The 27,053-nt window shown below is 45.5% G+C and overlaps 1 protein-coding gene across 1 annotated transcript in view; it reads right to left on the reverse strand.

The window, feature by feature from the left end:
• The window catches only part of LOC147683539 (kyphoscoliosis peptidase-like), a 462,798-nt gene that overhangs the window by 242,794 nt on the left and 192,951 nt on the right, over positions 1-27,053 (reverse strand). The window contains exons 5-6 of the mRNA XM_086943931.1: positions 18,022-18,081; positions 17,179-17,238 (exon numbers count right to left, since the gene is read on the reverse strand). Coding sequence (XP_086800057.1) covers positions 17,179-17,238; positions 18,022-18,081 — 120 coding nt within the window. The remainder of the gene's footprint in view (positions 1-17,178; positions 17,239-18,021; positions 18,082-27,053) is intronic.

Genomic DNA, 27,053 nt, shown 5'->3' on the forward strand with positions numbered 1-27,053 from the left:
TTTGAAGGGCCAGGATCTGCGGCGGTTCCTCTGGGAAGTGAGGCCACAACGCCTTACAGGATTCCTTGAGGGAGTGATACAGGAGTAGGTCCGAGAATGACTCGGGTTGACCTTCCGTGCGCAGGCCCAGGTCCCTGAAGGTCGCGTTTGGGTTCAGGTCCGCAAAAGTGTGCAGGCTTTGCCCTCGAAGTGTGAGGATGCCGCCCCCATCACGCAAACACGGCATCATGGGGTTGCCATGTAGCGGAATGGCTGGTGCGTATAGTAGGGGAGCTTCGCCCTGTTGTGCAGTTCGCGCCATGACCAGCGGAGCATGTCCACAGTGTCCACATCCCTCGACGGGCGGGAGACCTTGCCGTACAGTGCCACGCTCAGTGGCGATGGGGCTGCCACAGCCAGCTCCACCGCAACATGCGGCTGGTAGGGGGTGGGAAAGGCGCAGCGGGAGCGTGAGTAACGCCCAAGATGTTCTCGCCTGGCCACCAGCCCATACAAGCGTCAGCAGCAGCGATCGAACACGCGCATGGAAGTGCGCTGTCAAGGGTATCGGAATATTTACAAACAAATATAAAAATTTGGGGAGGACCACCATCTTTGCCAGCGCTATTCTCGCAACCAAAGACAGGGGGATTTTGTTCCAGATTTCTACCTTCCCTTCCAGCCAGTCCACTGCTCTGCCAAAATTCAGGGTCCACAGCTCCTGGATATCCCGGCTGATCCAGATCCCTAGGTACTTAACTGCGTCCGTTTCCCAGCGCAGGGGATAGTCAGATGGTGATTCCCTGGTGGTATCAGTTAACGGAAACGCGACGGATTTGGACCAGTTAATGGACACACCAGCTAAGCCCTCAAAGCGGACAAATTCTCGCAGCAGGGGGTTCAAGTTCTCATTAGGGTTAAGAACGTATAGCGTGACGTCATCGGCATATAGGGAGATCAGCAGACTTCGGGAACTGAAGCCTATCCCTCTTGCAGTATGATGTTGCCGGACTCGGGCTGCAAGGGGCTCCATTGCTATGGCAAAGAGCAGGGGGGATAAGGGACAACCCTGCCTGGTTCCTCGAGATATAGCAAAAGGCTGAGATATGAGCCCATTCACGCTGACCCGTGCTCTGGGTGCATCGTATAATAATTTAATCAAAGTCATGAAGTTGTGGCTAAATCCCATCCTTGCTAGAATCCTGAACAAATAAGGCCATTCGAGCGAGTCAAGCGCTTTAGTGGCGTCTAGGAAAATCACTGCAGCCTGTATAGAGGGATGTAGGTAGTGCAAGATGGAAAAGATCGTCCTGAGATTATGTGAGGTAGCCCGACCCGGGATAAACCCGGATTGATCTGGTAGTGCCACCATCGGTAACAGGGGTTGAAGTCTGTCCGCAATGATCTTGGCATAAATCTTAACGTCAACGTTTATTAAGGAGAGGGCGCGATATGAGTCGAGGACCTGGCAATCTTTGTCTGGTTTTAGCAATGTTATGATTAAGGCTTCGCGCATCGAGTCCGGTAAGGACTCCAATTCCAGGGCTTCAGCGAACACAGAATGAAGTTTGGGAGCTAGCTCTTCTGCGTACGCCTTATAAAAGGATGTCGTCAGACCATCAGGTCCTGGGGCTTTATTCGCAGGCATGCTCTGAATGACCTGAGCTATATCCTGGACGGTGACAGGGACATCCATATAACGGCGGTGAAGGACATTAAACCAGACAATAGCAATGGAATCTAGGAAGCTTTCAAGGGAAGCTGGGACCATGGGCTGTCTAGTGGTGTATAAGGATTTGTAAAACTCGGCAAATGTGTCTAGTACAGCCTCCTGACCAACGACAAGTGTCCCTGCACTATTCTTGATGGCATGTATGTAATGTGTTTGCGAGCGAGGGGAGATCAGTCGTGCCAGGGTCCTACTCGGCCTGTCCCCCTCCCCATATCTGCGGGCCTCCGCCTGCTTCCCCAGGAATTTAACCTCCCGTTGAGCGTCCTCATTGAAGGCTAGCAATTTGGATTTCATCTGGCCTGCTAGCTCCAGTGAGGGGTCCCGGCAAAAGGCCAGGTCTAGCTCTTTTAACTCTCGTTCAAGCTGGGCCAGCGTATGCCGGATAGCTCGCAGCACTCCTGCCTGTCTAGCAATGCATTGGCCTCGAATCACCGCCTTGAATGCGTCCCACACTATTGCTTCTGATGATGCCGAGCCCTCATTTTCTTCAAAATATTTTATAATATCTGTCCTAATGTCTTCAGTGAAGGCAGAATCTGTGAGTGCATGGGGGGGCAGGCGCCATGAGAACGCTCTCTTAGGAGCATCGGGTACCCTCAACTCCAGCAGGCAGGGGGCGTGGTCTGATAGTGATCTGGCCTGTATATCCACCACTACCGCCCAGGAGGCCACGTCCGGAGACACAAGCCAGTAGTCCAGGCGGGACCAGGCTGCGTGATGGCTCGTGATGCATGTTCCCACCATTTCCTCAGGATGTCTAGATCTCCACACATCAGACAGCAAACCCTCATCCATCACATCAAGAATCGCCTGGCGTGCTTTAGCATGCGTGAGCCTGCCTGCTCCTCTGCGGTCAAGTTCATCATTCATTACCACATTAAAATCGCCCCCTAAAACAATCTGTGAGCAATCCAGCAACACTATCTGAGCCCAAACATTTCGAAAAAAGTCCGGGTCATCTACATTCGGGCCGTAAATGGCTGCTAGTACCAGCGGCCTGCCCTGCAATGAGCCGGGCACAATGACATATCTCCCCTCCTTATCTAGTATACTTGCATGTTCCCTCCAGTCCAAACCCCTACGGATAAGTATCGCCACACCTCTAGCATAATTAGAGTAGATAGCAGAGTAGAAGTGCGACCACCTAGAGTGCTTCAACCTTGGCGAGGGAGTGGAGTTGATGTGCGTCTCCTGTATGAAACAAATGTCCACATTATGCCTAGCAAGCATCCCATGCATCAGTCTAGCTTTTTTGTAGTCTCCAAGACCCCGAATGTTCCATGTCCACAATTTAACACCCCCCAAGGCAAAATAGTTCCAAATCCACAAGGTCCAGTCCGATGCCCGCCCCAGCGTCCCTCAGCATTCCCACCCGGATTAAGCACAGAAATGCCCCACACCTGGTAGTTGTCCTATGGTATCCTCTATCGCACCAATTAGCAGCCAACAGTAAACTTCCCAACACACCCCACCACCCCCCGCCCTCACCAACCCCCCCAAACAGGTTGTGATAAATCCCTACCTAAGGCACGCATAGTGCGAAGGCAAACTAGGAACAGAAACAGTGGGAGATACCCCATGGGGGCGTGGTACTCCCAGCATACACCCCTGTTTGCACAGGGTGGCCGCACATGAATGTGGGCTTCCACAACTCAAAGGGTGTCCCGCCCCAAGGGCGAACACAGGTAACCCAGCAGAGCATAAGGTAGGGAATGTGAACCAGCGGCTTCTTCTACTACAGAGTGCCTTCCCTCAGTGCCCATGCCCAGTTCCGATCAGGGTAGACAATACAGTTGGAAGTGCAGGGGGAGGCAAATCATGTGAGCCATATGGGAGAGTTCCGATCAGATGATACAACAGAGTTCGTACCCAAAACATGCTCAGTCATTATCGCTAAGTTGACCAGACTCATCTCCCAATCTCGGCGACTTTCGTCTTGCCCCAGGACCGCAAATGTGCTTTGCGAATTTCAGTGCCGATTGCGCATCCGTAAAGAAATGCGCGGTGTTCTCATGCATTACCTTAAGTTTCGCCGGATACAGGAGCGAGTACTGGATCCTGGCCTGTAGCAACAGTTTCTTGGCCGGCATGAATTCTTTCCTGGCAGCCTGAACCAGGGGGGTAAAGTCAGGGTAGAAGGAGATATGATTTCCTTTGTGAGTAATCTTACCCTTCTCCCTGGCGAGCCGCAGAATGAGGTCTCTGTCCTGAAAATTCAAAAGCTTGGCAAGGATAGGGCGTGGAGGTGTGCCCAACGGCGATTTCTTACCAAGTGCTCTATGTGCCCTTTCGACTGTGAACACCTGGGAGAGGTCCGGATCAAAGAGTTCGTGCAGGAGGTCTGCCACAAATACCTCCATTTTGCCAGTGTTCGCCGTTTCCGGAATTCCCGTAATGCAAATGTTCGATATCCGGGAGCGTTCCTTCAAATCATCTGTCTTGGCACGCAGGGACTCCAGTTCCCTCTCAATGTTGGTGATGTGCTGTTTGGTGTGTTGTTGGAACTCACAGCACTCAGTATTCCTATTCTCCAGGCTGTCCAGTCTGGTTTCGTGAGCATCCACCTTGGTTTTTACAGATTCCAGCTGCGAGGACATGGCATCCAATTTGGTGTCTATGCTTTTCAGGCTCGATCTGACCTCCATCATTAGCGCCCCAAAATCAATGTCCGCGGCCGGCCCCTGCGAGGAGGACTCATTCTTATCATGATCCGTCGTAGTTTGCTTCGTTTTCTGCTTTTGCTCGAAGTTGAATCTAGGCTGTCTCGCGTCATTCTTTCCCCCCATCCCGGATTCAAGAGTTAGCCACGAGGTCAGGTGTCCAATTCAAGCGGACTTTCTGCAATGGGCCTTTCTGCAATGTCTAACAGAGCTGCCGCTCCACACCAGTTGAGCACAGCCCCAGTCGTGTGAGCCGCGCACACCAGCAGGACGGCCGCGGGAGGTGGGGAAGACCGCAATGCGGCAAGATGGCGGCCCAACGCCCAGCGTATCCTCAGGGATCGGGCGCACCAGTAATGCCCGAGAGCAGCGTGTGCAGGAGTTCGCGGAAAGGTAGAGGGGTCCCGCCAGATATCAGGCTGTCGTCAGCCCTAGGATATTTCTGTCGATGGAGGTGACTACCGCTCGTAGTCGCGAAGGTCAAATGTTCTAACAGAGGTCGCAGCGCTCTCGGACGTGGGGCATGGGTAGGCAGCAGGCAACCTCGGCGGGGCCGGTCAGTGATGTTGGCTCAGCAAGGGTAGGATGCAGCCGTGGGTTCTAGCTGAGGAGCCGAGTTTCCATGTCGCCCTCCGCCCAGTGCCGCGCGGCCAGGAAAAATGGCGGCCTCGCCTTAGGAGTGTCTCTGAACTCTGCCCCCGGGAGCCCCACGCCTGCACACACACCTGTTTTGGGGCCAGCTGTAGTGTAGAACGCTCCGCCGATGTCGCAGCAAACCTCCGGTGTGGTCTCGGTGGGTGTCGGGTCTATGAGGGGGGTCAGCGCCGCCCCGTTCAGTCGGCTCCCGGAGGCCCGTCAATCCTCGGGCTGTAGTTGGATGCAGCTCCCGGCGCGGGCTCCGCAGCAGTGGGCTTCCGCATAGGCGCGAACCGGCCAAATTGCCCGAGGCTGTATCTTTGTCTCCCGACCTCCGGCGTGGGTCAGGATTCAGCCGCAGGATCTGCTGGGTGTCTGCAGTCGATCCACACGTGGAGCGGGTCCCCTCGAAGCTATGGTGCAGGATTATTAAGGATTATTGCATGCAGCCGGCGGAGCACACTCACAGAGCGGCCATCTCGATGCCCGGTTGGCCACGCCCCCGAATCTTATGACCTTCAAGTGTATATGGGCCATGGATGCGAGCATCATTGATTAATTGACGAGCCAGTTTGTGGTGTAGAAAGAAAATAATGAGTGTGCGTGGTCATATGTTTTTCGCTCCTTTGAGTGAACCGATGCGATGTGCCCCGTGCATCTTCAATGGCGGATTGAAGGTAAGACCTGTGATGTTTGGAAGAGTTGTTTTAAGAAAGGACTTAGCATCTGGACCCTCTATTATTTCCGGTAAACCAAAGAAGCGTACATTGCCCCGGAAACTTCTGTCTTCCAAATCTATTATTTTGTTCCTAAGGAAAAGAAGTTTTTGATCTCGGTCCGGTAAGTTCTTAAGGCAGTTCTCAACAGTGACAATTCGGTCAGTTAGACCTTCAAGACAGTTTTGAAATCCAGCAATATCTACGCGTATGGATTTCGTATCAGTTATTAGGGCAGATATGGACGTTTTCCATGCCGTCTAAGCGTTGTCCTACTGCAGAGATTTCCTGGAGTATGCAGTCCATAGTAGGTTCTGGTGCAGTTGCTATAATAGGATTAGATAGTTTTTGAGTTGAGGGAACCATATTTAAAACTGGTGGGTCAGCCCTGATTTAGAGCTTCAGAATAGAGAGGCTGTTTTAAGGATTTACCACTCGCTTTACCAGAGGGGATCTCTTGTTCTTTTTTAATTCCAATCAGGTAAGTAATTCTCTTAACTGTGATCTTCAACACTATGGGCAGTATACATAAGTCTTTGTGGTATAAACAACACAGAGATTGTTAGGTGTTCTGGAAACTCTGAAAAGAATCAGGCTGTAATAATGTGCTTTGTTTACTTCAGTTCCGTTCTTGCTGCCTTATATTAATTTTACTGATGGGTGATTAGTTTGTGTTGAGGTTATTAATAGTCTGTAATATTAAGTGGCATCAAACTTGATCTGTTCTGATTACAGCAAGGGATATGTTGAGGGCATTACATACTGATTATTATTATTAATGCCTCAAAGCTGAGGTGATATGTTGAGGGCATTACATACTGATTATTATTTTTAATGCCTCAAAGCTGAGGTAGTGCACTTCCTTCACTCAGGTGCGTCTATTCTATAATATGAGAGCGCTTATCCAAAAAGGACGTTATAGCTTTTTGGGGGAGTCACATATAACTCAACACAGTGTAATAGTTATCTTAAATCCGTGTGTGAACAATGTGTAACGTCTGATGAGAGGCACTAACAGCAACGTTAGAAATCACCAGGGCAAAGCAGTATATCTTCCTTATTTGACTGAACCAAACATAACAGAGGAGGAATGTTCCCAATATGAATAACTCCTTTACTTGGTCACAGTCACAAATTGGTGTTTAAGGAGCCTGGAATCACCTCAGATGCTCCTGCAAGCAAACCTGAAATAAACACGAAATAAACGCTACGGCTTGTCGAGGGACTTGTACACGTCTCAGACGTTCCCAATGCTGCCATACGGCACTTACTTCATATGCCGTACAATTACAGTATAACACTCACCTCAAAAGCTATGTAAATCCAGTGCGCACTATCTGAGGAGAGACACTGGCGGGCAATAGTAGGAGTTGTTAAACTGCAACCAGTGTTGAAAGTGGGCGGGATCAGAAGGGCACGGTGTGCCCCTACTTCTTAACATTTAAGCAATCCGTTCCCCTACTTTTCTGCTTTTGGAAATGTGTCCCAGGACGACAGAAATAGCGAAAGCTTATAGATAAGTCTCGGGCAGTCATGGCCGTTCGGGGATGGGTGGTGTGGGCATAGAAGAACACGCATTTGCAATGCAATAGGTCTCGCATTAGGAAAGTTTGAGCTATTGGTATTGTAAATGGCAAAGTTTTTATTTCTGTGTTGGTTTTGAAAATAGCGAAATTAATAGCTTTGTCATTTACAATGCCAATAGTTATAACTTTCGCAAATGTGACACTGCGCCTCCCACAATGCAAAACAGATACCAACGCTTCAGCAAGCATGGCCCTACAGCCTCACTCGCCAGCTCACAAAGGCAGCAATCACCAGCCCTGAACAGAGTAGGCAATGGGGGTCCGACAGCCCAGAGCAGGGCAGTGAATGCGAAGACAAGATTATACAGGGTGCACAAAGGAAGCATGGGGTGGCAGATGCAAACCAGAAAGTGCTGGTCACTGTTTTCCAACAAAACATTGATTTTTAAATTAATACTGAGTTATAGCACAGTGTCACTGGAGAGCAGTTACAGTACAATACCCCACCATGTAAATACACATGCACCCATAATACTTGTTTAGATTTAAACAAAGCTCTGGAGGGGTAGCGTTGCACCTGCTACCATGTGTATGCAACATAGCTCCCAAAGTTTCAGATTGCTACGTGTGACATTTTTATAATTTCAGTGTAATTATACATAACATTCAACGACTATAAGTGACACTTCCCTGTTTCTGCAAGCAAACACATGGCTGCACGTACAATTTTTGAAAATGTTTCCAATGCTCCATTTCAAATACCAAATAAAATGTTGGAGATAGAACCATGTTATTTACATTTAAGGACGCAGAGACAAAGTCCCCAGGTCCAACTTTGGCAGCCGTCCTATACTGGCAAGCCTTTCAATTGGCTTCAGTTCTACAAACCAAAAAATTGTAGAAAAGCCTTTCTCCTCCAAGCAGATGAGTAATTTTCAAAATGTGGGTCCATAAAAGCAGGTTTGCCTACCATCCGTGGACTAACGATCCAGGTATCTAACTTGATTGAAAGGTCAAATAAATTTCAAGCCCTCCCGAGGCACTTTTCCAAAGCTAATTTCCCACTCGTTTTAATAAACATTGAAAATTCAACCCCCTCATTGAAAAAAAAATCATGCCTAGAATGTTAATAAGACATGTAAGGGTTTTGCCATTTCTTACCAGCTCTGTGCGTGCTCAGAAACCAACGTATCTTCTACGGACCTTCTATCTTACAAGTGTCACAACCACTTTCGATGCGATCCCGGGACCTCAAACACCTTCCTCGATAGTTTTTGCGCACACAGCACCCGAAAGAGGAAATGCATTTATGATCTTTACAGCCGCCTCCATTCATCCACCAAGCCTTCAACAGGAAGAGCATCCAAACATCAAGTAACACAAAGGAACTGCGGCTCGTGACCGTCTCAAAAGTGCATTCAACTTAGTATTCTAACTGTGCGTTTTTGGAGGAGGGTGTATAATTAAATGCATTTTACGCCAAGACCGTCCAACACCACCATTGGGAACATACGTTTTCGGGGGATGTGGGGGCTGGGGGGAGGAGACGAAGACTATGAAGATTCCATTGAACAATCTCCGCTCCGCTTCCCTGCAGCGTCTGGCGTGACTATTTTACTGAAAAAAAGACAACGCTGGGGAAATTCTCAAGTGTGGGTCAATGATTATATGAACTCATAAGACTGAATGGCTGTCGAGACCAATAAAAATTGACCGCTGCAGCCCGGCTTGAACAGGAAGCCAGGCAACCTGTGTTGGGACGGGGGCGGGGCCGCAAAAAGACAGGAAGCAGAGGGGAGCCTACCCCGCGCTCCTGTGCTGAAGCGCTCCTGTGCCCGTCAGCCGGAAGATTTGCGTGTCAGCTAGCGGGGCTCCCGTGCTCGTGGAGAGCCCCGCCTGCTGCTGAGGATGACCCGCTGCCTGCCGAGGGAGAGAGGAACACACGAAAAGAACTCGGTGAGTGGGGTGGGGTGTGCGCGCGTGTGTGTGTGCGCGAGTGTGTGTGTGCGTGCGAGTGTGTCTATGTCTGTGCGCGTGTGTGCCTGTGTCTGTGCGCGTGTGTCTGTGTGTGTATGTATGCATGCGTGCGTGTGTAGAAAGAGACGATGACTGGTAGGGGGAAGCGCGCGTGTGTTTCAGTCTGTGTGGTGGCTGGCTGTGTGCGCACGCGTGGACGGAGCCGACGTGCGCGTTCGCGCACCCAAATCCAGGAGAAAAGCTAGTAACACACGCTTGTCCCCATTCCCTCGAGTCAGGCAACTAAAAGGCTCCTGCTGGACGCATTCTTCGGATGCAGTACCAGCGAGCCCTAAAAAGGACTCGGTCTCTCTTCCTTCTTGTCCAGGGAAGACAAGGACAGTGTCCGCTGACGCTGGCAGCTGCTCCCATCTCTCTCACTTCTTCCTCTTATTGCCTCTCTTTCTGTGTGGCTCCTTTTCTGTTGCTGAAAACCGTGACTTTAAGAAACAGCTCTCTTACGCTTTCTTCCCTTTATTTGTTAACCTGTGAAATGGATCCAAAAAATGAAAGAAAAAAACCCTTTTGCTGCAAATGTCTGTAATGAATTGAAGACGCTTCTCACAAATAATTTTGTAGCTCTTTATTTGTAGGCTGAAGATTAACTGCAGGTACCAAGGGCACAGGAGCACGAAGACTGATGGAGTTCAAAAAGGCACAACTGAGTTCAGACCTAGAACATGAAGGGATCCAATAGCCTTACTAATTCCAATTTACATAAAAATAGACCTAACAGAGAAGAAATAGTGAGTGACAGAGCATGCCACAATGTCTTTTTCTGACATGTTTTAGTTCCAAAGGGCAGCCTCAGGGCGGAGAGAAAATTGGTTAAAAATACTAAAAATAACTAATAAAAGCAAGTCAGAGTGGTCGCAAAGTGGCCAGATGGTTTTAATCACACCAAAACACATTAAGGCCCCTTTACAGAGTTTGCCAGTAAAGCACCACTTTTATTTTGTTGTCTTTCTTTAAACAGGGCATATTTACAAGGAAGTGACAGAGCGCAGCGTTAGCCTTCTTGGCTTAACGCCGCGCTCTGCTACTTCTGAAATGTAGGGTTGCACCGTATTTACAACAATACAATGCAGCCCTGCGTTTCTCCCTGCACTGGTGATAATTTCAGCTGCCTATCGCCAACGCAGGCACCCTTGCACCATAGTGCATCGGTGCCTGTGTTGCGGCGGAATGATTGTTTATGTGTGTAGGAATGTTGTCATTCCTGCACATAAACAATCTTAAATGGCGATTTGTAACTTCTATTTGTGCTGCATTGTGCAGCACAAATGGAAGTTGCAACTCGTCATTTTTTAAATGACTTCTGTGCAGGAAGGGACACCTTATTGTACATAAACTACCATGCATGGGGTTTTGCTGTTTTTATTTGTGCAGCACACATGAAAACAGCAAAAGCAAGGAGAAATAAAGCATTTCTCCTTGTTGCACCCTGTTAAGACCACGTTGTTCCTGCTTATATTTCACATGTTTTACTTAATCTTGCATTCTCTATGAGTAATTGATTTTCCCAAGTTGTTATTACTTTGTTTTCCAGTCAGCATATTACTTGTCTAGTGCATAATTTGAATTTAGCCACATCCATGTGTTTATAGCGCAACACACTGGGTTATAGTTGAAGACAGTACGAGTTACTCTCAGTGGGGTGGTATGGTGTTCAGTGTGGGAGAGGATGTGGTACTATGGCCAGAGCTGCCGTAATTTGGGTCTGGGGAACCAAGTTCAGCCTTCATGACCACTCCACCAAACCACTCTCCTGAGGGAACACATTCCCATGCTAGACCTTAGAAGGCCCAGCTAGACTGTAGAAGGCCGGGTGTCTGGGCACCAGAAGGTGGGCCCTAGCAGTCGCAAGTGTGGGTTATCGTTGAAGGCCTGTCTACCACAATCTATGCTGAAGTTCACCTCCAGTCTTGTGGGCAAGCGTACGAAGCAACACACCCCAGAGTGACAGTGACTTGGTCACTGAGGTCACAGGGCCCTTGAAGTCAGTCTGCCTCACCCAGTGGTACCCAGGGCCGGACTGGGAACTGAAAGCAGCCCTGGCAACTTTTCCCAGACCAGCCCCCGTCCCGGGCATAGCGAGCAAGCGCAGCAAACGGGGGCTTGGGGGGGTTGCCCCCCAAGAAAATTTTGGGAAAAAACAGACCAAAATGATGAATTTTACAGCACATGTTTCATTACATATTCAATTGTATCAACTTTCAAAGCATTGTACGAAGTACGAAGATCACTTGCCCATATTGATGGGCCTAAGGTTGAACCGTACAATTTATTGCAGAACTAAACATGGAAAAGCAGTTAAACCATGTTTTTAAGTATCCACTTAAAAATAAAATTCTTTAAGAAACAGGCAAAACTACTAAAACTGAGGGAAAAAGCGACTCACTAGGGATGGCAGTCTTTGGAACAAAAAAAACACAGAAATACCAAATACTTCATAAGCAAATAATAATTAATCTAAGTTAACAATGTGTGCTGCTAGTATAGCCTTTCCTCATTCATAAAACAGAAATAAACAATATAGTTAATTGCGTAAGTATAATATGAATAGTTCATTTTAAGTAATAGTGCAGCGAACACAGGTTTGATGAATGGGCTTGATTGCTAATGCTCATTCAGAATTAAACAAGAGCCTGTCCCACACACAAAAGAATAACTTCATGATAAACCACAGAAGTTCATCATCATTAGGCGTGATCAGAAAAGACAATAGTTCCTTCGTCATTGTGAGGTGCGACAGTCACACAAATATACATTCATAATATGAATTAATCCATAAACCACTAAAATAATATGTTATCCTTTTTAAAGTTAAGCACAAAAATGTGCATCTCAAGATAAAGTGCTGTTCTATAACACCACTCATCTTTGAAAGCTATGTTTCAAATATGCGTGTACATCCAACCTGTATCATAGTGCATCCTTTTGTCTTTGTTGGGTGGAATAAGAGAAATAATGTAGCCACTCAATGTGAACGGTGGTGCCGCAATCCTATTCATCATCACAAACTGTGCTAAATGTACATATGAAAACCATACATTCATAATAAACCACACAATCTTTTTGTTGGAATAGAGCTTAGCAGAAAATTATGATGCAGAAATCCTACTTGTAAATTTTGTATATACACATGCTCGTCCCCACAATACAAAACGTCATAAGAAAACAGTAGATGAAATCAAAGTAACATGAAGCTTCCCTTCAAATGAAGGGGGTGGGGCTTATCCCATGTTCCACTTTGGGTTTTGGTGTTGGCAGTGTTAATACTCTTTGATGTTTCCAAATTGCATATCATTGCATTAGTGATTATGAGCAATTATCTGGATAGTAATGCAATTACAGGGACATTTAAAAAGATAATTCTACAACCTCCTGTGTTTATAATTTGGTAAAGGAAAACTATTATAAAGTATATCGAGGCAACATCTGTACTTCTCAGAATTCTATCAGCATTTACATTGAAATGACAGGGTTTTGTGGATCTTCAAACGGTCCACTATTTCATGGTCTTTTACTTTCTTTTTTTGCATTTGTGGCTTGGGGTACAAAGTCTTAGCTTGACCCCGTTAACCAGGATGTCATTTATTGATTTTTCTGAATTTTGATCAATTCAGCACGGATTTATTACAAACCTTTCCAAGCTAAGCCATACTTCCACCTCAAAGAGCTGCAGCCATGTTTCCATAACAGGTAGATTTTTTTTTTAACCGACCTGTATGTCTTCCATCGTCATGTTCCTGATGTCAAAGAAGAGCGTGTGAGTGCTGTAAACACGGTCTGTAATATACCTGCAGGTATGAGCTAATTTGTGATGGGGGAACTTGAAACTTAAATGCATGGTTTGGAACACCTATGTTAAATAAAGTGAGTAAAAAGGCTTCTGCCATATATACAGCAGGAAACAACCTGGAATAAATGTAGTAGATGTGGGCTAGCGACAGAGCTGCAGACTATGGGGAGCAATTTTCAAATCCTGGCCTCGACCTAACATCGAGATTCTGGGCACCTCAACTTCATGTGCCTAAAGAAAATAATTTGTAGTATCTAAAACTCATGTAAAGTGCTCCAATGACCTTGGGGCCACGTTTGATCTATTTGAACAGCAAAAATTAAAATTAACATATTTCCTCCCAAAATTATGAGAGAAGATTACGCATTTGCCGATACCACTTTTTTTCCGTCTCTGTGCTATCATGGAATTTTCAACTTCATCTCGAGGATACCCTCTAGTTCGAATCTCAAAAGAGGTTTTCAACTGGATGCCATGGGTTCTGGTGGCTGCGACAGCACTTCTCAATCTGGTGATACTCAATCAATTTGATGTTTTTTTCCTGCATAAAATCCTCCTATTATAATATCTGGATGCCCAAAAAGGCAGAGTCGAGCACAATGAGAGGCTTAAAGGTTTGTTTAAAATTCGCCAGAAAGGTCAATTAACACTCAAGTAGATAAACAGTATAATGAAGAGAATTTATAAAACGTTGCAGTTTTGTGGTAAGAAAAGACAGGATGAAGTCATCGAATGAGTCGTTTACTTCAATGTGACTGTGCAGCTGGTCTTTCATGATATGGTATAAGTTGTATTTGTGACGAACTAGGCTGGATGTGGACATGAGAAGTGCGATTAAAATTGGGCTCAGATTAATTGAGGAAAGAAAATGAGACCATTCAAATTGGTGAAATAGAATTTGTATCAGTCTCAAAGTTTAGATGTTTTGAACTGAACTTTGATGAGAGTCTATTAGCCGTGGACGGCTGTACTTGCACAATTGGTCCGGTTAGTGATTCAATAAACTTGCCTTGTACCTGCATTGCCTTGATATCCCCAGCCATACAATACCACATGTTGTTATTAATAAGCAGCTCTGCCCTGCCTGTCCCGACCACGGCCCTAACCAGGCCTTTTGCTTTTAATTTCGAATCCGACCCAGTTGCGATGGCGACGCGCCCAAGCTCAGACAGTGCCCTGCCCCATGAATCAGGGATTACACAGCATGCATTGCAATTTAAACGCCTGGACGGTCCTGACTAGACTCACCTGCAGACAGGGGGCCGATAAATAATTAAATTGTGTGCGGTGCCTCGCTCCTTTTCTCTGTCATCGACTCGTCTCTCACTGCCTCTGAGATCCCGAGATGCCTGCCTCCTTGACCTCACACATGCATATTGGGCGAGCCCGGCCCCTAGCAATGCGCATGCTCAACATCCAGAGATTCCAGACCCCACTCTAAGGGGTGAACTACACCTCGGCTTGCCGCCCGCGCGCAGACGCGGGGGCCGGCCCTGGTGGAGGAGACATCTGCGCGCTGCATGGATCTGCCTGAGCAGCAGCAGGTGCATTTAATTAATAAATTATACATCGAATACTGCCAGCATACCATTAATTATGCAGCAGATGTAGCCCCTACTCAACTTACTCGGGTCGGTCACTTGCCTGGCACAAAACCGGCCCCCTGGCACAAAACCGGCCCCCACCCCCTCCAGCCTACCGGGGGATTGCCCGGTGCCCGGACTTACCAGTCCGGGCCTGGTGGTACCTCAGTTGGCTTTGTTTCAGCAATAGTAGTGCAACTCACCAGGGATTGGCAATGCAGGATTTTCATGCACACCAAACTAAGTTTGCAATCTTCACTTGGTTGAATTAAATCATGTAATAAGTTGTAAATGATCAGTGAATTACCAAACAAATACAAAAAAATTGGATATTTTGCTCTTTCTGGCACCACCTCTGACTCCGCCCACTGACCCAGTCCATGGGTTATTCCTGCCCTCTGATTCTCCACCCACAGTTCCCCTACTTTTTTTTCCCCACTTCGACCACTGACTGCAACAGTGTTTTTTCTCACTTCACCAAATTATGCAGTAGGGAAATGAAGCATCCTGGAGACTAGTGACCCTTCAAAAATATATATTTTTCCACTTGGCAGTCAGCACAGGGCGGTAGCAAGTAGCACAACATCTCCTCATGTGCTCTTATGTGTAGGAATAGCGCATTACGCACAAAGGCAGCGCAAGGCCGGACGACTTTACTTGAATGATGCCGCAGCACTTCGCTTGACTCCAGGCATTTCCTTGTTTTTCGTGATACTTGGGGCCAGCGGAAAGAGATACTTGCCTCCAAGATGGCTGCATCTTCCGAGTGTTCTTCAGCCACTTCCGAACACAACAGGGCAGAAGGGCATGACAGGAGGCTTCCCGCGTTGCCGGAATTGCTGAGTCAGTATCAGTGCATCATCCAACATCCAAAATTAAAGTTCTTGCAATTTATTTACGGCTAAATGAGTTGCAGATTCCGTCCAAGGCTCCAGACAGCGTGGAGCTCCGGAACTAAGCGTCCGTCTCCTCTTGCGGCCAGATCACGCCCCCCACAAGTCCTACTTTTAAATATCATACTCCCTGCCCTATGCCAACCTTTGGGGACATTTATTAATATTCAGAAGGAAGGTTTAGGCCTGTCAAAAAGGATTTAATTTGAAAAGTCGGATTTGCAGTTTTAAACTGCTATAATGGGAGGCCCGGGATCAGGTTTGTACTTTAGCTGCAGAGGGTGGCACAATGAGTGATGCCTCCCACTGTGACATTTACCTACCAAGCTCTGGGTACGATTGGTACCATAAACTGGGGAATTTAAGGTAAATTAATTGTGCCGATCATGTGCACTCCAATTATTTCATTTTGAAAGGGGAGCACAAACACTTTACTCCTGATTAGCAGGGGTAAGGTACACAGAGTTCTAGGGCCAACAAAGACAGTGAAGGCAAAAATATCTGGTGAAAGAGCACGCAAAAGAAGGTCATTTCCAACAACAAAATTGTAAAGCTTTTCAAAGAATTTGGGTTCTCGTGTCGGTTCTCTTCCAGCAGCAGCAGTGTTTTCTTCCATATACTACTTTTCGGTAACCAGGCTCCAAGGCAATTTGAAGTTAAGGATGAACAGCATGAATCTAAAATCATAGGCTAAGCCAATAAAGGGCAATTGCATAATCTGTTTTTTCCTGAGCATGGGAAATGAGGAAAATGTAAAGGTAATCGAACTTTTCGAAACCATCTATGACCATCAGGTAAAAGGATGTTACACAATTTCAAAACGCCTTCGGTAACCCCAGCACAGGCGATTGAAAGGTGCTGATCTTGTAGGTGAATAGTCTATTTAGTAACGATTATTAATTGCTGGGTAAATCGAAGGCGAAAGTGATATATCAAGCCAGGACTCTTATAAAAAGATGCAGTGGAAGAGAAGGAAAACGACATTTAAATTAGGTATGCCTGATAAGAAACCTGATCCACAGGCTTCAGATCAAGCAGTGGTTAAAATGAAGAAATTCAAAGAGAAAAATCATGTGGAGGTCCACCAGGCACAGATGGGATTTCCTACAAAGGATTGCATGCTTATAATGGGATCAGTTATGACTGCCAATATACTACCACCAGAAGAGCACTATTGAGAAGAGTTAATGCACTGAGATGCTGCGGTAGAGTTGCTGAGAAGTGATGCTGTGGCAATAAGGCGAGGTAGCTTAATTGTGAAAGGAACAGTAAGTAGGGGGTTCGTTGTCACTGGCCAGTGAGCTGGTTATGTTGGAATCGAATAGATGCATTATTCACAAACTGACCTTCCCGTTGCCACCAGTCCCTGTGTCCGACCACAAGACAGCACTGGTCTGGACAGAGGCGGGTTGTGATTGGTGGATGTACATACAGTTAAACATCCAGTTCCATCAACAGGTAATGTAATATTTGCAGGCCTGGTTTGCTTTATTAAGCAGCTCATTTTTTCTAAACCAAATTTCATTATTCAAGCAATTGCTCTGTGCCAAAGTTCCCAAAAGTCAGACCAAAAAAGAACATATAAATGCATTCCTCACCATCAGAATATCTGGGTATTGTGCTGCATTTTACCTTGTATATGTTGGGATGTGTCACTCGCCGTCTCATCCTCATGGTGAATCCTTGCATTAACTTTGAAAAAAAGACAGTGGTTAGAAAAGTGCGTTCCTTGTTGACACGCCAGATTCTGCTAGTATTTAATGTATGTGGACAGGGGCCCATATAATGACTTAAAACGCAGGCTATGAAGTAGGGCACTGACTACAGGCCTATGGTGGCCCAGTGTCTGACTGGGATAGAAAATAGGCCAGGACAACAAAATAAAAGTGCCTGCAATTCAGCTGGCTGCGGGCAATTTTTGTTGTAATAGAGTTACCCACAGTTAAAACCGATCCAGCAAATTGTTTAAATTGTTTTAAACTTTTTTACCACTGTTTAAAAAGATGTCAAGTTTATGAATAATGTCATCATCTGTACTTATTGTAATTTTATATTGTGGATCTATGAAGAGGTCTAAAACAATAAATAAATATTTGATTTGATAATCTCTGAGCAGAGATGGAGGGTCGGAAAGTGATTGAACAGCCTGATTAGTCAACAGCATGAAATGCAATATATTTTGTTTCAAGTCAGCAGTAGCAATTGTGTTAGGAGGAGGACATATGGCTTCATGTCAAGTTGTTGGTATGGTGAAGCCCCAACAGTTTTCTACGGCTGTGCATAATGAATCTACTAGGGCAACTATGTTTCAAAGGTTTAGCAAATATATATATATATATATATATATATATATATATATATATATATATATATATATATATATAGATATATATATATATATATATAGATATATATTAGCACCAGAGTTCCAAATCATGGAGAATAACTTCTTATTTTTCAATTGTCACCATTTACCTTTATTCCGTTGTAACACCAGTGAGTCTTTCTGGACTTTTCTTCCTTTGTGCTCAGACCCTGCAATAACAACATATATCACTTATGCGTTCACTGAACGGTCATGATTAATCAAGGATTTTTAAAAGCAATTTACCCATCTTAAAAGAAGAAACAACCAGCCTTACAGATATTGATGGGTCATAGAGTAGAGGTGCCTTCTATGGGAGAATAATACAGGCTATCTTCCAGCAACAAAGGGTAAGATGGACGCTATGTGGACGTATTCCAGTGCACTGCTTCAACTTGCTGGGTAGAGGCCATGTGTGGTATTGTCATGGTGCATTTAGGCATCCACACACTAACTAATGAGCAGGTTTGGCTGAGAGCTGGTCTTATCAGAGACCTGGGTGGTTGATTCAGTGAATTGGGGTCAGTGAATTGGAGGGGTCACCATGGTGAAGTTCACCTTGAGTCACCCATAGAAAACTTAGCATAGTGAGTAGGTCTACTGATTGGGGAGGCTCTGCTGAGCAAACTATGAGGTAAGGGGGGGACAAAGTGGCAAAAGAGTCACTGGTTGTGAAAGTCAAGGACTGAGGACAAAGATTACCAACATGATGGGTTAAATATCTAATCACTGGGCAGCTGTTTGAGAAGGAGCTACAAAATGGAGAAGAAAAGAGCAGGGACCAGAGAGAGGGTTGGTTGGTGAGAAGGAATCAATTAATCTAAATACAGTGGATTACATCCGGGTTGAGATCATGAGTGACTCTGAATGTGAAGAAGTTGCGGCACAAGGGTGAAGTGAGGTAAAGTCAAAGGGGAAGAAAAGGCACTGGTACAGAGGGATGGGGAAAGTAGTCAAGGTGGCTGAGGCTAACGTAAAGCAAGATGCAAAGCCAGGAAGTGCTTGCGGGGGGGAATAATGGAAAGAGATGGAAAAGGAAGCTTGGTGAAATGGGAAATGGTAGAGAAGAGTAAAACTTTTGAAAGGAATTACCGACTATCACAGAGGAGAGGGAGAAAATACAGAAGAAAGTAAGGTCAAGAGGGAGAGGTGGTGGCAAATTACTAATGGTAATAGGAGTAGGTACGAAAGGAAGTAGAAGAGAAGGCACCATGCGATGTGGTGTCTTGGGAAAGCTTAATGTGTGTAAGAAGACGGGAGATAAAAGAAGTGTGGTAGGACTTAAAATTTTGACTCAATAGCAGGAGGAGCTAAAGTGGTGACAGGAGGAGGGTGGCTCACAAATTGAAGGAGGGAGAGATGTTGGAGAAATAGCGCCGTGTGTGACATTTCAAGCACAGCTGAAGGTTCAAAGTGTAGATCATCAAGAAAAAAGAAGCAAAAAAAGCAAGTTATTGAGCTGTTAGAGCGATACAGATAGCACACAGACAAGAATGGTCGTGGACAGAAAAAAGGAAAGGAGGAACGAAGTAGGGCCATCCTAGAACCAGGTACTTTGGGAAAGGGCAATGTGGCGCTTTAATTTGCTACAAGAAAACCACTATAATTGAAATACAGTGAAGTACAGGGAGATATTGCTGAACTTCTGTTGCAGGAAATGATAGAACTTTTCCACAGCTTAAGCAATGTCTTTATGTCTAGATAGTTGTTGGGTTGGAGGAAACATGCACTTCACAGTTTAGTTATATATGGGTTAACACAGAGAAGAAACTTCACGGGAAGCAGGAGAAAATAACATTTTGAACAGTAGGTCAAAGTGTGTATAGTATTTCCTATAGTTTTCAGGAACAAAGGATAGTGAAAGGGTATTTAGGAAGCACATGTACAAATATACAACTAAACAATGGCCACTATTCACCCACCAGCACAGGTGCTATGAAGCCAGGTGTAGCCCTAGTCTGTTTGCTTGGGATACCCACAGAAAGGGGTCTTTAACAGCATTTCAATGAAATCCAATGTAAACTCGGACCAGGATCACTGTAGCCTATGCGAAACTTGTGTGAAGGGCCCATAACACAGCTATCATTCTAAATCTATTTCCTTGGGTCTCATCTTAAATAGGCTGCAGCAGATGTTGAGGCTTCCCACACACACATGGAGAAGTGTGGCTCACTGGTTAGAGGAGGCAGACCCGGACGCTGAGATCAGGCCCGGGACCAGGGTTCAATTCCCGACGCGGCAGGAACTTGAGCCCAAAATGTCCACGGACTCGGTAATTCTCGCTTCGGTGCCTACTCGAATCACAGGTTCACACTCTGCAACTCTGGGCAATAGCTTGCTTAATCTCCACAACGGCCCCCCGCGGCGGGATGCCTGGCTTTCACCTTGGGGATACCAAGTAGGGGCTATCTCACAGGGAAAAACCAGGACGGGTTCCCAATGCAAAGCGCTTTGAGACCTGGCGGTGATATTGCGCTATATAAAAACCCATCCATCCATCCACACATCAACTCCCTTCTTGACCACTGGGGCACGTCGCATCTTGGCCAAAAAGGTAGTATAGTATGGACCATCTCCATGACAGTGGGCGAAGGACATTGTGGTATTGCAATGGTGAATATTTCACTCACCTGTCAAAGGGTTTGAGCAAGGAATTTTCTACAGAGTTTGGATGAGTCTACAAGAGATTAGTAAGGGGCATCATTGTCTTTTCTGCAACTTGTGTTCAGGATTTGCAGGAAAAAGATTGTTGATGTGTTTTCTCACTTTCTGATGGAATTTTGCAGGATTGCACATAAGCAACGATGAAATGACCTCCATTTTGTCCTTAATTACCTTGCCACTCAGAACGCTAGTAAGTATGAAGTAGATATGAAAACATACAAGGGGGCAGATTTATGAGGCCCTTGCGCCATGTTCACGCCGCTGTTGTGTCACGCAAGGTGGCGTAAACGAGGTGCATCCCTACGAGGCATTTACAACGTGGCGCATCTATGGAGATGCCTCACGGTGTAAGGCCCAGCGCCACATGAAACCTGCGTCAGGTTTCATGTAGGCGTTCCGGTGCAGGGGGAGGCGTTCCGTCGCAGGAACGCCCCCGGAAAGTGACTCAGTGAAATCTACAAGATTTCAATGAGTCACTTTGTACGTCAATTCCTTACACCTGCTTGAAGCAGGCGTAAGGGTGATGCACCATGCAATGTAGGGGTGGCCCCTGTGCATTGCAGGAGTCATGTTGCACTTGCGACATGACTCCAGCAATGCGCCACCCGTACGCCGAAAGATGCGTCACGCATCTTCCCTGCCTTGCACCATGGGTGGCGGAGCTGTGGCGCACATCAACTGGCGCATCCCTGGGGATGCGCCAGTTAACGTAAATCTGCCCCCAAGGACAGTTATGAAAGGCAGAGAGTTCATATTTTCTCTCTGAAGAGGGGGTTGCTTCTTCATATAATGAGCAATTCATACCCGCCTAGCGGGAGCAGGCGGGAGCAGGCCGGGAGAAGCCCGGGAAAAGGGCGGGACCATCTGTGGCCATCAGGGGCCAGAAGAGGCCGGGCCGGGCCCCGTCTCTGAGACCTACGTTTTGGTGACTATTGCTCAAAATCATACTTTAATTGCTGACGATTCATATATTGTCACTATTGTTTATCAGCTACTAAGTCACTAATGTCCACACGTTCGGGTAAATCTCTCAGAGGGGGGGGGGCCACGTGTTAGGGACAATGGACCAGTTCATAACCAGAGCTTGTTCGGTGATCGAAAAGGAGATAGCCCTTGCAGAACGGAGGCTGTCTCGCGAATCCTTTGGCCAGAAACGCTCCTCACTGGGTCCTCTTGCTTTAGCCCCTTCGCCAAAAACTATTGAACCCCCTATCCTGCTTGAGAACGATTCCAATAGTACTCAACAAGCAAGGATTAACGAGCTAAGATCAAGCCTCGATAACCTTTCCAACATGGTGAAGGCTGCAAATGGAGATACTAGTACTATCCCAGTCCCCATTGAGATAAATGCACTGCACAGAGTTTCTGTCCCTGAGTTACCCCTTATAACCATTCATGAGGAAAATTCTGATACACCTGTTGTTGTCACCCCAATAACTGAGGATAATCCAACTGTACCACTACCCCCAGAGGCCACTAAAAGGAAGCACGCTATTTCACCACATAGTGATCTTCGCTCGAAAACTCACAAAAGGCTAAAGAAAAATTTCACCAAAGTGGGTAGGCCTAGTAATGGAAGGGGGACTGTACAAAGAGGAATAACGGCTCAGTTGGGAGGTAGGCCATTACACAGTGATATCGAAATAGAACCTGAAAATGTGACAAGGCATCCCCACACGTCTTCTATGACCTCGGGCCTGATACCGGAATCTCCTCTTATTGCACAAATAAAGCAGATGGTATCCGCCATCTTGTCCCCAGTGGTTGAAAGACTAGATGGGCTAGTACTAAGGTTAGATAAATTTGAGCAGGTCTCCTTAGATAATTTCTGTGCAATAAAAAAGCTGGTGAAATTACATTCAAAACTTAGAGAGGATGGATCACCAGCAGAACTGGGAACTGGGCTACCAAATAATAAAGACATAATATTATGTTCTAGAAAGGGAGTAATAGAAGATACATCTGGCATACCTGCCGCAAAAAGCAGGCCGAATGGACAATCTGAATGCCCCAAAAAAGCCAGGGAGTTGGTCCCCACTGTGAGTACAAGTATTATACCAAACAGAGAGGTGCATGATAGGCGGGGGGGTGGAAGGGATCCTGCATTATCAGAGGTATCGTCACCCACTAAAGATAAGCCCAGGAATAACGCACAAACACTTAGCGAACCTGTAAACGCGATACCTGCCCCTATAAACGCTGCTGTAAGAGATAACAAGCCTAAAACAACACCAACCGCGGATCTCCCACCCGGGTGTCAACCATATTTGGTTGTTTTAACCGGGGTCCCGCCACTAAAAGATGATCGTAGCGAATCATATAATGATCTCAAAAATAAAACCTTATACTGGCTAAGAGAAAACAGACCCCTTCATCCCTCCATTGACTGTCAAGTGATTCATGTCAGGAGGGTGAGCTGGGTGGGAACTAGATCCAAGGATATAAATGGTGATTGTATTTTGGTTAATTTTAAACACCCTTCAGTAGCTGAGTTAGTATATAGACAGGAACCACAGGGGACAAAGTCAGTAATTGGTACCCGAGATCTAAGCTATTTTTATCCAAAGGAAAAAATTACAGGGTATAGAGATCTGCCTTACCAAGCTGTAAGATCTAAGGGGTTCATCTCTTCTTTTCCTACTTTCTTTGATTTCCCGCCACTTGCCCCACAGGGCTCCAACTGGGACTTGAATGCAAATGGCCAATGGTGGGGCTATTGACATGGCGTTCCTCCTTTTCCTTGGGCTAGTATTAGCTCTTGGTACCAGACCCCTGTATGTTCTGTCCGAGACCAATTGCCTGAGGTTTCTCTCTCCTACCCTTTAATGGATAACAAAAAGATACATAAAGATAACAACATTCAATCTAGCAGCCCTGAACTCACTATAACCACCACCCCCAAAGCTGGAACTTGTATATCGCTGCCCATTAGTAATGTTGAAAAAGAGAATTTACTGATTAACGAGTTGCCCGCTATTGGATCGGGGAAAGAGCCACCGCTACCAGTCTTAAGAGCCTTAAAACTAATCTCATGGAATATTGCAGGGGTGTGTAAGAATTTACAGGACGATGTCTGGTGCAGTTATATGGAGGAGTACGACATCATCCTGTTACAAGAGACTTGGGCTTTAGATACCATCCACAGGTTAGGCTATAAAACCTTCCACTGTGGAGCACTCTCCTCTAAAAGAGGTAGACCCTCTGGGGGATTAACCATTTGGGTACGTACAACCTTGAAAGTAGAGGTATCTCCTCTTGCTCTTCCTTCACAAGATCTTTTAGGTATTAAAATGACATCACAGAGACTGGGGGAGCTCTTTATCATCAACGTGTACAGTAGACCCAAACCCCTAAACCAGGAATCCCAGGCCCTGGAACAACTGGGCCTTTACCTCGAAACATTGGAGACAGATTCTGGGATCCTCATAGGTGGAGATTTCAACTGCCGTTTTGAACCCATCATGGGCCTGGAAAACCTCTTTGAAGATCAGGATGCAGCAAACGATATTCCAGTATTAGATAGTTTCGGTCCAGTGAAGAGCTCAGTGGCAGCTATTCAAATTGTACAGTTGTCTATGACACATGATCTGAGGGCATGTAATGGCCGCTTCAAGTCAGATCAACCACCGTCTCATACTTTTAATAGGGGTGACTCAAAATCCTTGATAGATTTCATAATGGTTTCTATTAATTTATGGCACTTGCTCTTGGACTTTAATATAGAATGTAGAACCGAGAGCGACCATTATCCATTATGCTTATCGCTAGACCCTGGAAGTTTTTTAGAACCAACTGGTTCAACTGATCTAGCAATGGATGAGGGAGAAATCCATATCTCAAATAATAGGCGGGCAATCAAGTGGCCTTACATTTTGGCTAAAGATGAATTGATGGAAAGCATTTATAATGCTTTTTCCAATACTATTAGCCATTATAGTCACTCCAGCCCAGGGTCCCAGGAAGTTCTTGACATGCACTATCGGCTGGTAAACTCTTTGTCACCCCTCCTGTGTAAGTTCTATAGGAAAGACAAAGCAAACAAAAACAAACACAGTGAGTCAGGGAACCCCTGGTATAACAGTGAATGCCGGCTAGCAAAAACAAATTTATTCCATGCTGTTAGGTCTAAAGATCCACAAGGTATAAGAAATGCTAGAGAGAAGTACAAAACTCTCATGCCAGCGGCCAAACAAGAATGGGATGATTCTATTTGGGAGGATCTTCTCAAAGCATCTAGGGAGAGGGATCATTGCACTTTCTGGAGCTTGTTCTCCAAGCCTAAAAAATCTGAGAAATCTCTAAATGATCCCTACCTAGATGAAAACACCTGGTGCGATCATTTTGCAAACCTCTATCTATCTAAAGAAATGATCATACCTAAAGGCCCAGAGGAGCTAGATGCAGCATTAGAGCTAGGGACGCTTTGGTTCAGCCAGGAAGAGACATTGGTGGCAATTTAGTCAGTTAAGGCTGGGAAAGCTCCAGGGCCAGATAAAATCCCAGGGGATCTTTTTAAACACGACACGGAGGTATGGTGCCCTTACATAAATTTTCTTTGCAATTCCATAGTGGCAGGAACACCAATCCCTGATACCTGGAAGGGGGCCGAAATTGTTACTATTTTTAAAAAGGGGACCGTTATAATCCTGCCAATTACAGGCCAATCAGTTTAATTGATATTTTACAAAAAAATTTTGCCAGACATATTTTAAACCGATTAATAGAATGGATGGAGGAGGGTAAAATTCTGTCCGAGTACCAGGCCGGGTTCAGAATTAAGACAAGCACAGTAGACCAAGTGTTTAGATTCATGTGTATATGTTGGAAATACCTAAATATAAGGAAGGGCACACTGTATGTAGCATTTATGGATCTACGGGCAGCTTTTGATCTGGTCCCTCGTGATCTAATGTGGTACACTCTGGGGGCAATGGGAGTCCCTTCGGAACTCTTAAGAGAACTTATCAGGTTACATGTAGATAATTATGCCAAAGTTCGTTGGGGAAGTAATGGGGCGGTAACAAAGGCTATTCCAGTTTGTAGGGGGGTACGGCAAGGATGCGTGCTGGCCCCCACACTCTTCTCCCTCTATGTAAATGATATCCCCTCATACCTATCTAACTGCAACCACGATTCCCCTAAACTAGGAAAGGAGGTGGTCACTGCGCTATTGTTCACTGACGACACGATACTTATCTCTCAAACCCCAAAGGGCTTGCAAAATCTGGTTAACCAATTTAACAAATATTGTGATGAAAAGGGGCTAGAAATAAATTCTTCGAAAACCAAATACATGGCCCTGAACCCACAAAAGTCCTTCAAAAAGAACCTAACACTACACAATGAAAAATTGGAGTATGTGGATAGTTTCAGTTATCTAGGCATAACGATTGACAGTAAAATGACTTGGAAGGGCCAGTTGGAAAAGAGCAGACTGTCTCTTAAACAAAACTCACTTCCCATCCTGAAAATCCAAGGGGGGAGTTTCTCAAAGGCAATATCACCAGCCTTAGAGGTATTTAAGTCAAAAGCACAATCTGCGGCGCTTTACGGTGCAGAAATCTGGGGACCTTATTCCAGTAAGAATTTTGAGAGAGAAGAAAATAACTTTGTACGTCGCTTACTTAGAATTCCTAATAGAACTCCACTTCTCCCAATATTTTTAGATATTGACCTCAAGCGTACAGATGCACATGCAACTTTAAGACCGCTCATGTATTGGGTCAGACTGTGGACTACGCCTGAGTTGTCCAGTTATAAAAATGGGTTAGTGGAAATTATGAGTATGAATTCCCTTAATGAAATTAAATGGTTAAACCACATTTGTTCTTGGTGCATTAAACTGGGGATAGCCCACTTCTGGAATAATCCTTCAGCTATGACTCCAAATTGTAAACAGCAGCTTAAAAATATATACTGGGCTTTTGTGAATAACGAAAGATCGCTTGACCCAAACACCGGTATTCTTACACAAAAATTCATGTTAATTAAGGGCACTCCCTGCTTTGAACAATTAACGGATGAAATACAGCCTCCACTGACAAAAACTTTGTTTTTGAAATTTAGATATGGAATATTACAAATTAACTCAATAACTAGCAGATGGAGGAACAAACCAGACTGTACTCTTTGCACTTTGTGTAACCAGGAGGCAATTGAAACTACTAGTCATGCGTTTTTCTTTTGTACTGCATATAAGTCTGCCAGGTCCAAATGGATTAAACCACTATGTAAAAACTTGGGGATAAGACAACTTATTGTAGCGGAACGTATATTCGCCTCAAACACCTCGAGGCTGGTGGTATTTACTTTGAGCAGGTATTTAGTCAAAGTTTATTTGATTAGGAAGAAACATGGTCTATGTATATAAACTCTCCAATCCGTTTATTTTACATTGTGATAATATTCGTGCTGTTTTGGCACTTTTTATTCTGGCTTTTTATCTATTTATATTTGTAGTGCTATTTTTATTATGGTA

The sequence above is a fragment of the Lissotriton vulgaris genome, chromosome 11 (genome assembly GCF_964263255.1).
Source record: "Lissotriton vulgaris chromosome 11, aLisVul1.2, whole genome shotgun sequence".
Classification (NCBI taxonomy): domain Eukaryota; kingdom Metazoa; phylum Chordata; class Amphibia; order Caudata; family Salamandridae; genus Lissotriton; species Lissotriton vulgaris.